This window comes from Micrasema longulum, unplaced genomic scaffold (genome assembly GCF_059751315.1).
Source record: "Micrasema longulum isolate JH-2025_06_02 unplaced genomic scaffold, ASM5975131v1 h1tg000692l, whole genome shotgun sequence".
In the NCBI taxonomy this organism is placed as follows: Eukaryota; Metazoa; Arthropoda; class Insecta; order Trichoptera; family Brachycentridae; genus Micrasema; species Micrasema longulum.
In genome coordinates this window covers 848,200-869,335 of record NW_028277888.1, presented here as the reverse complement: position 1 = coordinate 869,335, position 21,136 = coordinate 848,200, and the positions used below count along the sequence as shown (strand labels likewise).

At 33.3% G+C, this 21,136-nt stretch overlaps 2 protein-coding genes across 2 annotated transcripts in view; one reads left to right on the top strand and one right to left on the bottom strand.

Moving 5' to 3' along the window:
- Window positions 1-9,733, bottom strand: part of Mcr (macroglobulin complement-related) — a 143,312-nt gene extending 133,579 nt beyond the window's left edge. Inside the window, exon 1 of the mRNA XM_088229675.1 lies at window positions 9,436-9,733. The gene's annotated coding sequence lies outside the window, so the exon portion shown is untranslated. The remainder of the gene's footprint in view (window positions 1-9,435) is intronic.
- A 154-nt stretch (window positions 9,734-9,887) lies between these two features.
- Polr2E (DNA-directed RNA polymerases I, II, and III subunit Rpb5) lies at window positions 9,888-19,816 on the top strand. The gene is made up of 6 exons (XM_088229676.1): window positions 9,888-10,089; window positions 10,193-10,281; window positions 11,276-11,454; window positions 16,323-16,485; window positions 18,361-18,439; window positions 19,681-19,816. Exons 1-6 carry the CDS (start codon window positions 10,033-10,035, stop codon window positions 19,744-19,746), a joined length of 633 nt encoding a protein of 210 aa, XP_088085802.1. The 5' UTR covers window positions 9,888-10,032; the 3' UTR covers window positions 19,747-19,816.
- Window positions 19,817-21,136: the final 1,320 nt, after the last annotated feature.

Sequence of the window (21,136 nt, the reverse complement as noted above, 5' to 3'; positions counted from 1 at the left end):
AATCATCCCATTTTTTATTAACAAAACAAATTTAGATTCAGTAGAAAAAATAATTATTCACCAAAGCAATTGTAACAAAAGTAACTGCGATCTCACATGTTCAGTACTTGATACAACAGATAAAATTAAATATTTTGGTGTATACATAGACCAGTTTGAACTAGTTTAACGAATTAGAAAATGTATATACATATTTATTAGATTAAGGAAAATTAAAAAAATCAATCATTTAAAAATAGCTTATTACTCAATTGTACAATCTTTGTTACAATATGGTATTGTAGGATGGGGTGGTGCATATGCCAATATATTAAACCCTCTTAAAATAGTACAAAGATTAATTATTAAAGTAATTTTAAAGAAACCCTCAAAATTCAATACGGAAAGTCTATATAAAATATTTAAGTACATTATTACAGTAGACACTCTTTATAAAATAAATTCTATTATCCAAATTTATAAAGAAGAAAAAATAAAAGAATTTGAGATGAATAAGTAACTCAGGTACCAACATAATATTAAAATTCCTAAATTCCATACAAGTCATGACCAAAATAGCTTTGTAGTCAAAGGTGTAAAAAATTATAATAAGCTTCCCAATGAACTAAAAACGATTAAAAATAATATATCAATAAATAAATTTAAAGTTAATCTAAAGAAATTTTTTGAACTCGTGTAAAAACAACGTTAAATTTAAATTAGTATGAATGTATTATTGTTTTATGTTTTTTCTTTATATATCCTATGATTTTATTTTTCTTTTCATGTACTCGTATTTAAAATTATATAAACTCTTATATTTAAATAATTAAAACAGTGTAAGTCACTCTCCAAGCACAAGAATTAGTCTCTTTTTTTGGAGAGTTACAGTGATAACATTTACTAGATGTGTAAAAGTAGATATGTTTAGAATTTTACAAAAACATGTACTTTTAATGAAATTTACGAATAATAAAAAAAAAGTGTAGGTACATTTAAAACAAGTTGAAAGATATACAATACGTAACATTTCAATGAAACAGTGGGACAAATTATTAAAACATGTGTTGGCGGTGTACTGTAAGAGAGGATTCTTTTCTATAAAAATATTTTATCACTTATCTAATTAACTATTATTTACTGCAGGACCGTTAATTAGTTATAACAGGAGTACAAATTCTTAACGATTTTTTACTTATTTATTTATTCATACAAATGCACACATATTACAAAAAAATAACGTATCCCTAACTCCATGAGACCAAAAGATCTGTGTTGAGTTGGGATACAACATAATCGAACGTGGAAGCATGCATATATACAACAATAGTAAAAATAAAAATTGAAAATTATTACATAAACATATATTTCAATAAACATCTGGACAACACGCTAAATAGTATATAAATCTATGAATAAATATAAATTTGTACCGTTGTTGATTTTCCCAATATAACAAAATAAAAAAGGGGGACATTGGTAGGTATTTTCTAAAACACGAAAAAACAGTACCCTGAAAGAAAATTAAACAAATATTTGCGTTATTTTGATTCGTCCAAATAGTTTGATTTAATTGTTGGAAAATTATAATCAGGTTGTGTTAAATAGGAAATAAAACTCGGAGCTTCGATCCCAGGTCCATAACACTACGAGACAGACTCCAATATTCAAATTACATTTTATATGTGAACTATCATAATATTTTTTTTAATTAACGACATCTCTTTACGCTGCGGTCAGATCGGCGATTCAAAAACTGTTTTCCATGAAAACCGGTTGACCACAATATGGCGCTGATGGTAATGAAAAATAAATTGGCATCCATATTGGAGTTGAGAAGTGTTTTGTAATTATACACCTCCCTACTTCGAGCTAACTCTAAAGGAATCAAACGACAGCCATTACACCGCGGTATTTTTATATGACTATCTTAAGACTTGGCAAAAAATGCATTCCTCGAGAAAGGAGCGTTGACCCCCGAAGTAGTTGGGTAGTTTATCTATGTTATTGCATTTTAAGTGGACATCACATTTGAGACTCTTGAAATAAAAGGTCCTTTTAAAAGTATTGAGGAATCCGTAAAAATGCTACTACTAAACTGAACGCGGTGAATGTCCTTTGTGTTGGAAACTGACGTATGATAGGTTACGAATAGTAAAATTAGACGAAAATGTAAACCTGGGACAAGTTTAATTGATAAGATTAAATAAAGTATTACTATGATGTTTTGGGCATGAAAGACGAATGGACGACGAAATAATGGTAAATATGGTAATATGGTGATAGAGTGCAGAGAGGACGGCCAAGAACGACTTGGCAATATTTAAAAAAAACATGTTTGGTCATGCAAAAGTACATACAATTGAAGTGCATGCACGACAAGATGTATAAACGTGGAAGATGGGAATGTACGTTAGAATAGACACAGGTGGCATTACATCCTCTCTGCCTATCCCTATGGGAAGTGGCGTAATGGTGCAGTAGAGTAGTTGTAGGTTGATATGATAATAATACCGAGGTGGCAAACCTACGATAATGGAGACTTGTTCTGAAACGAATTCGTTTCGTATCGTATGAGCGGGAACGAGAGCGAAATACGATTTTGATTGCAGTTAGAGTGAGATAGATATATGAGAAACGAACAGACTTGCGAAACGAAATTGTGCTCTTTATACTTAGGCCAGTGGCAAATTGAGGGAAAATATAAAAACCCTTAAATAATGAAGAAATTTCAATAATTTCTTTAAAATTATTGTGATACCACAGCAATATTATGTATGCCAAATTAAACTTAATTAAAACTAGGAAGTTAAAGCGGTTTTTTTTTCATTTGTCAATAAACAATTTTTTTTTTATGTATTGTATTATCAGCACTAAGATTTTTTAAAGTTTCATATTTCTGAAATTACTTCGCGTGTGACAGTTCTGCCGATTGGTCCGTTGGCGTACCGTAATTTTTTTTATTCATACATTTTCAAGAAACTTTGAAGTACAATTTAATGCTCTAATTTTTACCGCGCGTAAGAAAACATTTGTTATATACAATTTCCTGAACTTCCTCATTATTGAGACACCAACAACGAAAACAATAAATATCACGATAATTAATTGACGTCACTTTCATACATTAAAAAATATTTTTTCAAAAGTGAAAAGCGCACATCAATCATTCTATCAGAGTACCACTAATTGTCAGTCTTCTAGTCTGACCCGAAATCTTCCGAGTTAATTAATGTCTCTTCACATTTTCCAGTCTGTTCTTTATCTGGGATAAACTTCACTAAATGATGCTTTACTTTATGTCGGGGGACTCCGGGTGTCATGGTGCCGTGACGTCACTGTTAATACACATTAATAGGAATAAAACAAAATGACAATAGAAAAGGACATCTTAATATTGAATCGATTGGAGTAGATACCATTCGCAATGAGGAAGTTCAGTGTTTTTTTTTTTAAATTTTATTTGTTAATAGACTGTTAAACTAAGTCAATTTTTTTTTTTAAATTTTTATATATCGTATTATCGGCGCTACGATTTTTCAAAGTTTTGTATTTCTGAAATAACTCCGCGTGTAACGTCAGAGGTTCATTTCCGCTTATTCTCATTCAGTTCTTCCTATTGGTCCAGAAGCGACAAGCAGACCGGAAATCTTCCATAGCTCTCAGATCATAGGTTGATTCACATGAACCAGTGACGTCATTTCAAGTAGTGCGTTTTTATCAAAGTATTTTTTATTATTTTTCCTGTACATTTTTAAGAAACTTTGTGGAACAATTAAATGCTCTAATTTTTACCCCGCGTAAGAAAACATTTTTTGTATCCAATTTCCCGTAGGGCTGAAGTTCCTCATTATGTTATTATGATTAACGAAGCTTTTGTTGTTTGTCGCTAAAATCACATGAATTGTTGACATGTGGTTGTACTGATAGTTTCACAGACTCCTGAGGTTCACTTCTCGCTTTCCCATAAATTATCAATAATCAGTTTTAGTTTTTTTTATTGTTGAAAATAGCCCCAGAATTAGAGTATTAGTGTAAATCATAAAAATTAAAAAACTTTTTACTATTGATTTACTTCTTAACAGCGTTTATGACCAAACACAGTCTACCGCAATGAAAGACACAAGCGTAGCGAATGAATGCGAAACGAAAATTTCAAGACAGGAGTATACACGAACACGAAGCAATATATAGTCTTTAAATCAGGTTTTAGGGAATTTTAAGAAAGTATTTTATAAATGAATGAGGATCTTCAGCCCTATGGGAAGTTGAAAAACGAACTAGCCTGAACGACGTCACTAGTTCATATGAATCAACCAATGATAAGAGGGTTGTGGAAGATTTCCGGTTTACTTACCGTCAACGGACCAATCGGCAGAACTGACCGAGAAGAAGTGGAAGAGAACTTGAGCCGTCACACGCGGAGTAATTTCGGAAATACAAAACTTTAAAAAATCATAGCGCTGATAATACGATACATTAAAAAAAAAACACTCAACTTCCTAATTGGGTCTAAATGAAATAATATACAAACAGTTTAGACTAACACTTATACCCGTATGCAGAGACAAACCTTAAGGTGAGGAAAGTATATTCTATTGTCTTCACCTTCGGGTTATTCTCTGCATTTGAGATTAGAATGTACTTTCCTCACCTTAAGTCTTGTCTCTGCATACGAGTATTAAAACGATCTAAAACAGATGTAAATTATACTGTTACGGTAATAATATTATATAGGGTGTTCTTTAAACCCTGTCACACCCGAAACCACGATGATCAGTATGGGCAAGAAGACATATTAGAATATTAAAAAAAGCAAATGGTTGCTTACTTCTGCAGGGGAGAAGTGAGGGGAGCGCGGCGCAGGATCAGATTCCCTCCAGATTATTTTGAATATTGTTGATAAATTACCTGGTCCATGAAGAAGTAAAGAAATTGAAAAAATAACATTTTCAGGCGTTGCCTAGTATGTAGGTGAAATAATTCAATTAGATGAATCTCACCCGCATAAATAAAGGTTTCAGCTCTTTAACTTTACAAACAACAACAGATGAAAGAATTGAAGGAATATAGATGTTCAAATATAGGCAGAATGGTGAATGTTACACAGTGTGTAAAGTGGCCACTTAAACCAGCCATTGACAGGTCATAAGCCCTGTAGATGCCTAGACTTCTATATTACCTTATCTTAAATGTTCTTCGCCGTTATAGTTGTTTATAGTTTATTATAAAAGTTTATGTAATTTTAAATACGAGTACATGAGAAAAACATAAAAACATAGGATATATAAAGAAAAAAACATTAAACAATAATACATTCATACTAATTAAAATTTAATGTAGTTTTTACACGTGTTAAAAAAATTTATTTAGATTTACTTTGAGCGTACGGAAGTTGTTTTAAGGTTAGGTGATAGTTTTGTGGCTTTATCTACAAATGAATATCTTTATGAATCAGGGATTCCATATACTAAGCCCTTCTAGAGATGGTAATAAAGACTTGCTATGTTTAAGGTCTTAAACATGTTGCCTAATTTTAATGAGATAGCGGAACAAATACAAATTAAATGGACGCATGCGTACATCCGCATCTAAAATTATTTTCCGTTTGGGGATCGTAAATATTGGTTGCATTTAAAGAAAAGCTTGTCAAAAACAGATCACAGAAACAAAACATTATGGAGTTGGGGAGAGGAATATTACCCACGCTCAGTTGCTTCCGAAGAAAGTTAGAGAATAATAAGATTAGGTTTTTAAATTTGTTGCAATATAAATGATACGGGCGTGTTTGTATAGGGGAGTGCATAAGCAGCTTAACATCGTTAGTTTAGTAAAGGATTAAATATGGCAGAAATGTTATGTCGATGTCGGTATATGACATCTCTCCTTTACCGCACCGAGAGTATTTAATATTTTGGAAGAGCGTATTAAGCTCTCAAGGACAAAAACTATTTTCCAGAGAGGAGTTAAGGACAGGATTTTCCTTAGTGGGAGGGATTTAAGTGGGAACTCCTTGATGATTTTCCAAATGCTTGAGTTTGCCATTTACCCTATTGATGTGCCATATATTTATTTTATGGCACATCAATATTATGTTTCTGACCCAATACAATATTTGTGATGATATGCTCGTATGTCTGTGTCAACTAATTACTCGTCCCAACTCAACACATGACTTTTAGTACCATGAGAGTTCCAAATTTGGCGATAGGGCTTTTGCAATAGCCGGACCTTTGGCGTGGAATGCTTTGCCTTCGGAAGTTCGAAACTGTGCAACTGAATCCCTTTTCAGAAAAAAATTAAAAACTTGTCAATTTGTGAAATCGTTTCCTGACACTAAAAGTGCTACTTTTTAGATGTAATTGTTAGAAGTACCATATTATCTGTATTACATGATTTGTAAAATTTGTCTGTTAGTAAATAGTAATTAAGAGTTGGCCTGTAGATAGACCTTATTTTTTTATTTAAGTAAAATGTACAGCGCCCTTGAAGTGATTACTCACGAAAACGGCGCTACAAAAATTGTCGAAATTTATTATTATTATTATGGAGTTGGGACTTATGTCTCAATAATGTGTAATAAACTTCTTATAAGTAAATAAATAAATATTCAGTATTCAATTTTTATTTTTCGTTAGTTTAAATTACATTGCAGTATATAAACTAATATTTTCACTATCTTTACACATATTATGTATATATAACTTATATTGGGACATCTTAAGAGTGATCAGAAGATGTACGTTATTGGGTGAAAAAGCTAATTGGTCAAAAAATTAGGTGAAGTGTACCAAGTACGCAAATTTAATACTTTTTTTTTTCATCAAACCAGGCTAGGTAAGGCCCAATTACAGTGGTGAATTACGGTACAGAACGCCCAGGCTTACTATTCGAAACTCCCTATTAGAAAATGGAAATCAAGTTGGGGTAGAGTGGGGTTCGAACCTCGGGCCTCTGATCCGTGAGTCCGCAACACTGGTCACGGGACTAAAACCCGATTCAATTATTATTTTTGTGTTCTCACCGGGAATCGAATCCGGAACCTTCCGTGCGTGAGTCAAGCATCTTAACCACTTTACCACGGAGGCTACCATGATATTGCGGACATGCATTTATATGAAAATATGGGAAATTACCTAATTAAAATAGAATTCTATCAATAGATCTAAGCCACAGACATAAATATGTTCGCTTTTATATATTTACAGAGTAATAAAGGCATTTTCTCATCTCTCATCATTTACAACATTTTTCTGCGTAGCCTCACATCTTATCACGAAGAACGTCCGTCAATGAATGAAAAGGGAGGCAATTACCCACAAATTGAAATGCTATTTTCTTCGCGCTTGTAATATGACTATTAAATTATAAATACAGTGCGTTCAAATGTTTAATCATCCATGTTAGTATGTTAGTGCGTGTCGGTGAACCAAGTAAACAAACAAATTTCGTTTGTGTTAGTAGGCACTCTAGAATATTTTGTTTGAAAACGTTCGATCACTCACACATAGGTAAAAGTTCAGCCAAAAAGTCAGTGGGTCAGTCGAAGTTTTCCCGGCAATAATAGATTTGAAATCATAATGGAATATTATTTTTGATTTAGAGTAGAAAGATACAAACAGATTTCATGCTCGTAAGTTTTCACTGTTGGTTGAACACGGACCGTTTTACAAATTAGCGGATAGTATAGCGTCGGAATGACGCGAGAAATCTATTTCTGTATAACAAAATGCCACCTGTATCTTTGGAATAGGTAGGTACAATAAAACATTTTATTCATTGAAAATAACTTTCGTTTTAATTATTGGAAAGCATAAATTAGTATTAAAATTACACAAAACAATGATGCAATTCCTAGTTGAATATTAAATAAGGCACGTTAGATCAGTAAAATAAGAGAATAGACAAAAAGACGATATTCTAAGTTTGTCCAAAAAAAATACTCGATCAATTTACTTACAACATTTATCGTTTTTAAGACGGAGGTAAATTAAATTTCCTAGAAAGAAACAAAAAAAATCAACAGATTGACAGGAGAATCAAAGAAATATGAACGTTTGTTTAAACATAGGCCAAAATGGCGAATGTTACAGTGTGTAAAGTGGCCACATAAACAAGTTAATGACAGGCCATAAGCCAATGACTAGACTTTCGATTTTTGGTTGTAATACCGAGCCATAATCGGCAGAACAACGTAAGCGACAAATAATTAATTGTGCAAGAGAAGGTTTTTTTTATATTTGTGTTCCATTTATATATTTTTTTAAATAACTCGGTTAATAGGATTTACAATGGTTGGTTACTGCCAATACCGAAATGACAGCCAAATTGTTTGAATACCTTCCGCTTTTAAGATAGTGGTGGTAACGCTGTTTTGCTTATAACTCTTGACAGTGGTGCAAGCTAGCGTAACCGTCTACATTGTTGTCGGTTACGTTGTTTTGCTTAGCTTAATAATAATATGTCAACATCTTTTTAAATAGTGGAATGATGCGGAGTAATACATAGAAAACTATAATTGGCCTTTGATTCTGGTTTATTTGTATTTTTTTATTATTATAATGGCTATTGTTTTCTTTTAATAAATAAAAATAAATATCCTTAAATTTGGCAGGTGAATTTTATAGAGTTATGATGTTTTTAAAACTTGTGCAGGGGGCAATAAGGGACACTTTTCCTTTAAAAAAACGCAATTTGCCAAAAATGACGCTTACGTTGTTCTGCCGATTATGGCTCGATATGTTACCAAAAATAAAAACTATATTTTGTGCAATTTTATTGATATTTACTTTCTGTTTTATGTATACGGTAAACTTCACTGCATTATTCATAAAGTGAGTTTGTATTAATGAGTCATTATTTGTTCAATACCTACCTAAAATTATGTACGGTGTGGTCTACAAAGTCTATGTAATTTGTGAGCGACTGCTCTTTTAATTATATAAAACTATATTATATTTGCACACTATAAGAATGCGTTGCGCTGAGTAATCAACATTCCAACGGATTTTATATTATAATATTTATGTACCCGCTGCCGAAAACAACGCATCAGGTGTGTGTGGATAGTAAGTACCAATATGCGGTGCACAACAGGTAATTAATTGTTGTTTTGATCAAACTCTTTAACTTTCCCGAACAAATAAGTTGATTTAAGTTAAACCAAATCGAAGGGAAGTAAAACAAACTTATAATCATTCTTAAAAACACGTGAATAAAGTTTTTGAGTCACAAAAAAGTTTACGCCCATTATCAAAACTTTGCAAAAACAAAGTTTTAAACTAAAGAAAAACATTTATTCTAAACTGGTAACTAAAGAAAAGTAATACCGTTTTGAAGGGAAATTAAAAGCGGTTTTAAAAAGTGAATTTAAAATGAAAATAAAGCGTGGATTCTAAAAACCGCCACTCGCGTGTCACTCCCATACAGGTTAACGCCCATAATCAGTAGTTTTACCTGTTAGTTGATTGTTGGCGAAGAGGTAATCCAATTACGCGCCCGGCTGCAGAAACACTTAAAAATAACAAAGCACTGTTTCAAATATCCATAGTGTTATTTTCGTTAGATCACTTTATTTAAACAACACTAAAAGAAAACATTGTCAAACAAATTGAGAAAATACGAAAAAGCGCGCGTATGCCGCAACCACACGCGAAGTCCTCGAACAACTATTGAAAATTTGTAAATTTACTTCACTTCACTTCAAAAGCAACGGACGCAAAGCGTAAAGAACGAACGTCATCGTGAGACTGCCATCTGTTGAAAATTATTGAAAACAAAATCAATATTTTTGTATTGCCATACTTAAAAAACATTTTTTGGAATGAAGAGATAATGTGGATGTTGCATTATGATTATAAATATTTTAGTGTCTATGTCTATGCTTCTCAATTTCTTCTTTTGTAAGTATTGTCAAAAGTCAAAATAATTTCTACTATATGCTAGCGGCGTCTTCTACTGCTGTTTATATTGTTTTCTGAATTAATAAGTAACGCAGAGTACAAAATATAGTATTGATAGAGCTTTTTCAGAAGATATTCCTCAAATTACAAAATGGATGATGATGCGGAGACTTATAAACTGTGGAGAATCCGGAAAACCGTAATGCAGGTGCAGTATAACCTCAAAACCTTAACATAATGATTTGATAAATTGAACTATGATGTCTGCAGATCACCGGTTGTGTATTGAATGTCATGTTCTTATCTTTCAGCTTTGCCATGATCGAGGATACCTTGTAACTCAAGATGAATTGGACCAAACTTTGGATCAATTTAAGGAACAGTTTGGGGATAAACCGAGGTATTGAAGTTGACTTACTATTTTCACTTAAGTTGTGTTAATTTTGCTTTCGAATTCTGAGAAAACTGGTATTATAATTTTGAAAGCATTGCGAATAATAAGTTTTACCTATCTATCGCTGACATACAGACTTCGCTTCCTATACATTCAAGGTTGTCTGGAGATCGGATATTTACTCAGTAAAAACCAAATGCCGCCTATAGAACGCCTGCGTAACACCTGTTCTCCTCTACGGATGCGAATCGTGGCACCTCACTAGGGCCCAAAGCAGCAAATTTCTGAGTTGAGAATAGGTGTCTCAAAAGAATGTTGGGTGTGCTGTGGTTTGACTTTGTGAGGAATGAAGTAATAAGAGAACGGATGCAGCAAACTCCGGTGACAACTGTCATCAAGCGGAGGCGATACGGTTGGCTTGGCCATGTGCTGCGGATGCCTCCTGAGAGCCTAGACCACGCTTGCCTTTACAGGGCATCAGGTTCTCGACGTCCTGGACGTCCACTGCTGACTGTTTGTCGGCAGTTCATGTCAGAACTACGGGATGCGAACCTGACTTGGGAGGATGCACAGGAGCTGGCAGCCGACAGAGATGCTTGGAGGCTCTTTGTGGGCACCATATGCTCCAACTAGGGAGCGGACATGGAATAATAAAAAAAAAAGTAAACTTATCGTCGCTTCAGTTCGCTTTTATCCAACAGACCAAAACATAAATCTGCAGAAAGAGAGCTTTAAAGTTTCTTTTACGAAATAGACATAAATAAAGACAACATCTTCAGACAAAATTAGTTTAAAAAAACCCTTAAACAATTTAAAATATTATTTTTTTCATTGGAATTTTATAAATAAAGGCTTTTTACAGAACTTCAGTACACTTAACTCAATTTTGTTAAAAATGGTCTGTTGGAAGAAAACAAACTTAAGCGACATCATATTAGAAAACACTTCGCTTAAAAATATTAATTCAACGTGTAATGTGAGATTTTGTAATTATTTCTAGTGAGAAACGACCTGCTCGCAGTGACCTGATTGTTCTAGTTGCTCACAATGACGACCCGACAGATCAGATGTTCGTATTCTTCCCGGATGAACCCAAGATCGGCATCAAGACTATCAAGACATACTGTACCCGGATGCAGGAAGAAAATATTCACCGGGCCTGCGTTGTTGTACAAGGAGGTATTTCTACTTAAAATTGTATTAAAAAGGACTATTATTTATTCGCTCTGCAAACAATAAAAAATAATATTTAAAATACAGAAATATTAAAATAAAAAAAGGTAGTGCCTTTTCAATTACAACCATTGAGGTATATAACTATATTAATAATAACTAGAGTAAACATGAGCGTTCAAAATATGTTCCCTCAAACTGTGGCCAATTGGCACATGTTTGATAGAAAGGACTTTAGTCTGTTGCGAGCATTCCCTGGCTACTTTTATCATCGTAATTAGTAAAATGCCTATATGTACGCTAAGTGGCCGCGGTCTCAATTTGGAACTAACACTGTATTCCTCCACTGTAATACTGGGAAATTAGAAAAAGGTGATTGTGCTGACCATGTGTATTTGATTGATCACAAACTGACAATACTGCAGTAAGGGGTACAATGAAAGTTTTTAAAGTTTATTTGTTTTGTTATTTTCGCGGTTTGATTGTAAAGAAATATTAAATTTTCGCTTAATTAGTTTTAATAAAAAAAAAATTGATATTGATATTTTTATTTTTATTTATTTCATTTTATTTATTTGGATAACCAACAGCTATAATTATATCATATTTATATAACAAAACAAATAACAAATAAGCCAATTACAGGTTTTCACAAGTAGCATCACAGTAAGTTAAAAAAGATTCTCGAACTGCGAACTCGAATATGCGAAACTGAAGAAAGACTCAAGTCTTTATGAACAGTTTCGGGAAAGGGGTGGATTTTTTGTACTTTCATTGTATATGTACGCTAAGATACTGCACAAATCGATCTAGAAAAGATAGAAAAAGCGACAGTATAACCTTTCACCGGCAAGGTTTTTTTTTCTTAATCAATAATTGTTTAAAATAGCTATTTTAATGTTTAAAAACGTTTTATTAATATGTTACCAGGCGTAAGCTATCTCCTGTCTCTGTCCTGCTCAGTTAGTCGGGCATATAGTGAAACGATAAACAAAGGTGATGCGTTCGCGGAAGGGAGCGACATACTGAATAGAACTTACAGTCGGCCAATGTAAAAAGTCCATGCATTTTACTGTAATACTTGTTTTGCTTGTTTTGCAAGTCGACGTGACGGTACTTGCTCCCCTCCGCTGGTCATTCCGTTTCCTCTGGGGATGACTTTTTAGCTCGGATTTGTAAGGAGTGTTATCTCTATATAATATTATATCTCAATGATTAGAACATGACATGTTGTTATGATGCAATTACTATTTTTTGAAGATGAGGTCACAATTTCTTTACTTTAATTTCTTGATGCTGAAAAATAATCAAATATTATGATTTTCCCAAATCAAACATTTTTCAAACCCCTGAAAATGTAATAATTGAAATATTTAGTCACATAATAGGAATGCAAATATTTTTATTGTTTATTTAAAAATAATATTTCATTTTGTTTACTTTGTTTAAATTACTAAAAACAAAAAAATCAACGCCACATGGTTTCTGTGGCACAACCGGTTTTTATTTTAATATTACTGATATTTTTTTTTAGACCACATTGCAATTTGCAAAACTATTTAATTTTGAAGCCCACACATTTAAGTGGTTACAAAAATACAAAGTAAATTCATTTAAATGCATTGGATTCATAAATAAGGGTCATTGAGAAAAATATAAAAATTTATTATTTAAAGTAACTGCTCTTTTTTAGAACAAAAACTTCAAAGAAATTAGTTTTGTCAACATTTTAAAATTGAGTTATTTAATTAAAATTTGCAATGCTGCACAACTGTCAATGCAGAAGTTCAGTGTTTTTTTTTATTTGTTAATAGACTTTTAAACTATGTCAACTTTTTTTTATTTTTATGTATCGTATTATCAGCGCTATGATTTTATAGAGTTTTGTATTTCTGAAATTACTACGCGTGTGACGTCTCAAGTTTTCTTCCGCTTCTTTTCGATCAGTTCTGCTGATTGGTCCGCTGACTTTCTCAACTATCTTATCATAGGTTGATTCATATGAACCAGCGACGTCGTTCAAAGTAGTTAGTTTTTATTTAAATATATTTTTCATACATTTTCAAGAAACTCTGCCGTGTAATTTAATGCTATAATTTTTACGCACAAAGTAGCAAACAAAAGTTTGATGGTATTAAATTCTACGAAGTGTTTAGAATTATGTATTACAAATCCCAACATCTTGGAATTGGAATATTCACATTAACAATGTGACTATGAAATGTTAATGAGGTATTAAAGGTCACTCCCAGGTCCTTGATTTCCCAGTTATGCTTTAAAGAAACATCTGCCATCTTATAGTTCCAATAAAAAGTGTGATAATATCAGCCATGCATTTGTCAATATTAAAATTTAGTTTGCGCAGGCTCCTTCTAGAGTCAAAGTTGAAAAACTGCAAAATGCTGACATAAAAGATTATTTTGAAAGATCTGTGAGTCACAGACTGAACGAAAAAGATGTAGAATGTATGGGTATAAATGATATGTGGGAGTGTTTGAAAATAAGTATGTGCGAGGCGGCGAAAGAAGTGTGCGGTGTGACAACGCTAGGGAGAAAGAAAGGTGATGCGTGGTGGGACGACGAAGTCAAAAAACTCGTTAAAGAAAAGAAGGATGCGTGGATAAATTTGCTTGCTGTAAAAAAGAATACAATTGAATATGAATCGGCTAAACGCGTGTATGGTGAAAGTAAGAAAAAGGTTAAGCAGGGTGTATGTGAACGAAAGAAAAAATTGAAGGATGAAGAAGGAATGAAAATGACACACAATTTCCATGAAAACATTAAAGTTTTCTGGAAAGCTGTGAAAAACTCCAGGAGTAGCAGTGAAAGCGGAGGCATGACAGTTGTTAAAGATAAGGATGGAAAAATGGTGACTAGTGAGAGTGGAATAAAAGAGAGATGGAAGGAATACTTTGAGGAAGTTTATGAATCGCACACTGGCAACTCGGGCGGTGCCGATGTATCGACATTATCCGAGGTGTGTTTGAACGCAAATGATGAGGAAAGTCAGATTAGTATGAAAGAAATTATCAGTGTTGTCAAATGTATGCGGAATGGTAAAGCGCAAGGGTATGACTGTATTGCAGCAGAGTTTATTAAGTCGGGTGGCAAATTAATTCTCACATGGCTACATAAACTTTTTAACTTGTGTCTCAAGGAGGAAAGGACTCCACCTGATTGGAGGAGGGCAGTTGTTATGCCGTTATACAAGGGAAAGGGTTCTAAGGTGGAGTGTGGGAATTACAGAGCTATCAGTCTTCTGAGCGCTGTCGGCAAAATGTATGGAAGAATACTGATAGAAAGAGTAAGAAACGTGACCAAGGAGAAAGTATGGGATGTACAGAGTGGATTTATGAATGGTAGAGGATGTATGGATCAAATATTTGCATTACGCAATATGACAGAAAAGTTTTTGGCGAAAAACCAGAAGCTTTTTTGCGCTTTTGTTGATTTGCAAAAAGCATTTGATCGAGTTGATAGGAAAAAATTATGGATGGTTCTATCGGAGTATGGAGTGAGTGACAACCTTGTCCGCGCTATTGCTTCTTTGTACAAAGATAGTGTAGCGTGTGTAAGGGTAAATGGGTCATTAACTTCCTGGTTTGACATCCCTAAAGGAGTCAAACAGGGATGTGTAATGTCACCGTGGTTATTCAACATATACATGGATAAATGTATGAAAGAATTGAAAAGTATGGCTGTGGGAGCGAAAATGAGTAATCTAACTGTCAGTTGCCTTCTGTACGCCGATGACGCAGTCCTCCTAGCTGACAGCGAAGAGGAACTGCAATCCTTGGTTACAAAGGTTTACGAAGTGTGCAAGGAGAGTGATTTGCTAATGAATGTGCAAAAGTCGAACGTCATGGTCTTTGAAAGAAATGTAACTATGACTGAATGTAAGATTGTAGTAAATGGAGACAGTTTGAAACAGGTCGAAGAATTTGTATATCTGGGTAGTATGTTTACGAGAGATGGAAATATGGACAAGGATATTGAAAGGAGGGTTAGTGCCGGTAACAGAGTTAATGGTGCCTTAAAGTCTGTCGTAGCAAATAAGTGTCTATCGCAAGAGGCTAAATTAGCAGTTCATAATGGAGTTCTGGTACCAACCCTAATGTATGGAAGCGAAGCATGGAGTTGGAAAAAAAGGGACGAAAGTAGACTGAATGCTGTTGAAATGCGATCCCTCAGGCGAATGTGCGGAAAAACAATGTATGATAGGTGCCCTAATGTCGAAATTAGAGCAGAATGCAAGGCTGAGTTAAGCATTATCGACAAAATTAAGAAAGGTCTTTTGCGATGGTTCGGTCATGTGGAGCGAATGAATGATGAAAGAACGGCTAAAAAGATTTATGATGCGAATGTGTCTGGTTGTAGAAGTCGAGGAAGGCCGAGAAAGACATGGCATGATCAAGTACAACAAATTCTTGAAAGTGGTCATGTGAAAAGTCGGAATAATCGACGTGCGTGCATGAGAAGATGTATGAATGTGAAGGAAGCAAAGGAAGTGTGCCAGGACAGAGTGGTGTGGCGTTCTATCCTCTCTGCCTACCCCTCCGGGGAAATGGCGTGATGGTTAGTTAGTTAGTTAGTTAAAATTTAGTTTATTGTCCTTACTCCAGTTAAGATTTTTTTATCAATATCCTATTGCATCATTGCACAGTCATTAGTGTGCCAAATATTACTTGGCGCACAATCTATATAAGTTAACAACTTTGCATACATTTCTATTACTTAAAATTTTTTTTTTTTGCATTATTCTTAATCTCCAAAGGAATATGCTGTAGTAAATTTTGTCAATTTTTTTTAGTGCTGTTTTCCTCAGTAATTACATAAATGGTCTATGGTATTTATTTGTCTTTTATTATTTCCAGGTATGACACCTTCTGCGAAACAGTCGTTAGTAGATATGGCGCCCAAATACATTTTAGAACAGTTTCTGGAATCAGAATTACTGATTAATATTACAGAACATGAGTTGGTTCCAGAGCACATTGTATTAACACCTGATGAGAAGCAAGAACTCCTGGCTAGATAGTATCCTTTTTATTTCAGTCACCATAAAAACACACTCTAGGCGCATGCGTATTTTGTTTTGTACCTCGCTCGAGCATAAGAATTATGGATAAAGATCAGTGTTTAAAATTAATATCTCTCTATGATGTAAACACCTGGCTATGGAATGCAAGTGGTCCTAATTATACAAATAGAGTTATACAATTTTTTTATAATCCTATTTATAAGGATAAAAGCAACAGCTGCCACCGCAACACGTACGTGTGGTGCCATGATGTCTTAACTCCCAACTGAACGAACTAACAAATGGCTCGGGCTTGTCGCGCGCAGCAGCCTCGCGATGATACCGTGGCTGCCGCGCTCGTTTCGAGACAGTTTCTTCGCACAGCAAATGCCTCGCGAGGCTGCTCGGTCTGTGTGGACCCGCTTAATATCTCTTTTGTATTGAATTTTTTTAGGAATAGCCCGCTAAGCCTCTATTTTAGAGGCTTGTCAGCAGGTTGGGAAAAAGGGGATATGGAATGAGTTTATGATGACACCCAGACCAATTGAAAAAATAATAATTCTTGGATTTTTTTTCTTGCAACTGGCGGAAATCAAACTCGCGACGGCAGTCTCACAATTGGCCATTCAACCAACTGTGCCTGTCATTATTATTTCCACGCTTTAAGATAAAAAATCGGTTTATTTTCCAAGATATTCAGTGGTATTAATTTAGTAGTTTTGACGAGGGACAAAATATGTGTTTCCTCCCATAAAATAAACTTTTTGTTTATCAGATATATTGATCGTCCAGTTCATTAGTAGGATTTTTTAAATTACAAGTTTAGAGAAAACAAGAAAAAAATCGTTTTAATGGGCACCTGTAATCTAATGGAATCGATTTGTTTTATTTTTTTTACCGGTGTTGGGTAACATTTATTGGAAATATTATGTCTGCTTTATAAGTTAGACATTTAGATTGTTTTTGAAATCATCAAAATAACATATTACCACATAATCATTTCATAAATTTTTATCGAAGTTTCTCAGATGTATTTTTCAATTATCTTAAAAGTGAAATCTTAACTTAAGTATTGTTTTTTCTGATTTGTCTTATTAATGAACTGAATGATCAATTTTTTTAATCTGGCAGAAATGTCAAGAACTTGACAGAACAAAATTTTTCGCCATTACAACTAAATTTCTCAACTTAAACACAAATAAAAGCTAAACCAGTGGTCGGCAAACTGCGGCTCGCGAGCCACATGTGGCTCTTTAGCCAGTCGACTGTGGCTCACACGGCCTATGTTTCACTTTTCACGTATATTGTCAACGGATTTTAATGAAAAATTCTTATTGCCACTGAAAGGTCAAACACGTGGCGAAGATATTGTAAATGCTGTCATTAATTGCACAGAGAAACATCATCTCAAACTCGATAAAATTGTTTACATTTCAACCTATGGGCCAAAAAGTATAAACAGAGTGAGAAAAGGCTTTTGTTTCTAGAAAAAAATGGATTGTTTTGAAACTGGTAATCCAGATTGTCAATATAACTATACAATAGTTTAAGCTCTATCATCGTAATTTCAATTTTTTTAAAATTGAAATGGAGAATGAATATGCAAATCTTCTGCTACATTACACGGTTCGTTGTCAAAAAGAAACGTTTTAAATGAAAATAAATATGTTTCTCAAAATAAATCTGAATTATTTTACTGCTGACATTTGGCTCTTTTGACTTATGAGTTTGCCGACCACTGGCCCAAACAATAAAATATTTGCAAATGCTACACTATTTCATCCCTTTTAAAAGCATTTTATTTTTAGAATATGTTTTTTTAAATGATTTTACAAGTTTTTTATCAAATACTAATGACATCAACAAATAATTTACTTAACTCCCAAATTCAGTAAACTAAAAGAGAACATGCTGATGAGAATACAGGCCGGAGATCCAGTAGCAAGATATTTTGGACTCAAAAGAGGACAGGTATAAATATTATCCAATGTTATTTGAGTTAGTTGTTAGTTTTAAGGTCATGATGATGATTTGTTTTTTAAACTATGATTCTGAATACAAATTAACCGGTTTTTTTTTTAAAGAAATATTTTCGTTCTTATGATTTGCCCATATATTTAATTTTGAGGGCCATTTTTAACAAGTTGTAAATAACAGGAAATGGGAATCAAGTTAGAGTAGAGTGGGATTTGAACCAAGGATCTTTGAGCTGTGAGTCTGAGACACTAGCCACAGGACCACAACCCAATTCTTATAGTTATAATTCTCTTTATCGGAAACAAGATTAATAATCTCACTCTCCTTTAAAATAACTGTTTTACCAGCGAGTAGATTCGAGCCTCTGTGGCTTGGTTTAAGAAGTTTTTTTATTCAGGTATTTCAAAGGAGTTAGTACTAATATACACAGATGGCGTCGTTCCTAAAAAAACATTTTTAGTATGAAGCATTGTTGTTTTATTACTATAGTAGGTATTATGTATATTTGTGAGTATTTATGTATTTTATGAGTTGTTCAGAACGAAAAATACAAAAATTCACTTATGTACACATACTCGGTAATTAAAAAATGATACTTCTCTAACTCCGCAAATAATGTTAGAACTATTAATACACTTTCACTAATTAACATGAAAAATAATATATTTTTATTATTCTCCTAGAATGTATTAAACCCATTTATTATTTTTTAAAAATATTTTATTGAAAGAGCGATAGTTAAAAATTAAATAATTGGTTTTGTGAGTTATAGTTTCTATATGCATACTTGCTGCAAAAAATTCCAAATAAAGTCTGTACTTATAAATATTTAATATTTAGTAAAATGTTTTAAATATAAAAAAATATGTATTATCTTCCATGCAAAAAAACAGATGTTATCAATGATTAATATGGTGTTCCGAGTAAGCACTTTTATTCATCTGAATTTTCTTTCTACTCACTGTAACTTATTTTTGTTTATAAATATGCTTTTTCTATTAGAAAAATAATTTTAGTGTTTCTCCATTTCTGTTAAAAATATTTGTCATTGTATAACCTTGTAATACCATTGTATACCAAAGAATTGTATAACCATTGTATACCAAAGAAATTATTAAGAAAAAAATATATGAGACTATTTTTTCATTACTTAGGTATGGCCAAATAAAATAATTTATATATATGACCTAAAATGATAGAAATAATAATATGGCTGTAATTTATTTTAATTTCAGGTTGTCAAAATTATCCGATCATCAGAAACAGCTGGGAGATACATTTCATACAGACTTGTTTGCTAAACAACTACATTACATTTCAATTATTATAAGGATATATTTTTAATAAATTTATTTTAAAATAATAAAGAAATTTTATTCAACAATTTCACAATAAATTAAAATGTTATGATACCTACCCTACACCTAAATACGAACAGAAAGGACATAAGGACAAAGAGTAATTAGGAAAAATACTAAGCAATAACTGTAGTAGGTTTGTCTTTTAAATTTTATTATTATAAACACTGAGGGAATTTGAAAAAAAAAAAAATCGAAGCTTTCAAAATGTGGTGTTGGCGGCGAATGCTGCGGATTCCGTGGACGGCCAGTCGTGAAAATGCATCTATACTCCAGGAACAAATGTACAAATGCATCTATACTGGACATAGGAGAAAGATTAACATACATGTGCGAGAAAAGAATCCTGCAGTTCTTTGGGCATATATCCAGGGGGAACTCTGATAGTTTGGAGAAAACTATTCTACTGGGAAGTGTCAAAGGGACAAGGTCATGTGGACGTCAACCGAAAAGATAGAGCGGCACAGTCACTGAATTATCAGAATCATCACTGACGATGCCTATAGAAGAGCATCAGACCGTTCCAGATGAAGGGAGACTGTCCATAGACGAGCTATGCCTGGAGTCAGGCGTAATCACCATCTTCAGACATGAGGCACGGATTGAAGAGAGATTATAGTTTATGTTCTATTCATTATATTTTTTAAAGTTTTACATTTCGACCCCTTGGAATAACAAAGTTCCAACTAACAATTTAAGTTCCAAAAAAACCCCTCACTATGCCCCACTTTCGCCGCGCGCTTTCGTGATGTCGCCGCGTAATGTTGCATGATGGGATAAAATATAATCATAACAAATGTAAGGTAAAAAAAAAGAAATCTTGGAAACAATTTGGGAAACAAGGTTGACAAATTGTATTAAACAATACAGTGTCAGGTGGAACCTTGTTAATTTCGAAGGGGTTGATTTGCGGAAACATAAAAATACGTTACATAAAATATACGAAGTAAAACTAGAAATAGGTACTGTAAAAATCTAATAGTTTGAAAAAGTTTTGAAAGAACCCCACTTATATCGATATCAATAAAGGTTTCAGGTCCGTTACTTCACAGAAAATCAAACAATGGTAAACTTTAACCCTTTCAGACCTTAATTAATTCATGTGGATATTTATTTTAATATATTGTATACTGTCGTTGCCACGGGTATCTCCGGTAAAAGCACATTATTTTGAAATGAGTTTTGGTCCCATGGGTAGTGTCGTGGACTCCAAATCAGGAGGTCCGAGGTTTTCTCACAACGTTTATCTCATTTTCAAACATGATAATTTATGACTAAAAAAATGGTTCTAAAATTGAAATATTTAATAAAACGAGAATATTTATTTTATATT

Bases quoted from the DNA above. Each gene is read 5' to 3' on its own strand.
- Polr2E (XM_088229676.1), top strand. From the start codon at position 10,033: ATGGATGATGATGCGGAGACTTATAAACTGTGGAGAATCCGGAAAACC. The intron at 10,090-10,192 runs GTGCAGTATAAC...CTTATCTTTCAG, and splicing joins TCCGGAAAACCGTAATGCAG to CTTTGCCATGATCGAGGATA. The intron at 10,282-11,275 runs GTATTGAAGTTG...AATTATTTCTAG, and splicing joins CAGTTTGGGGATAAACCGAG to TGAGAAACGACCTGCTCGCA.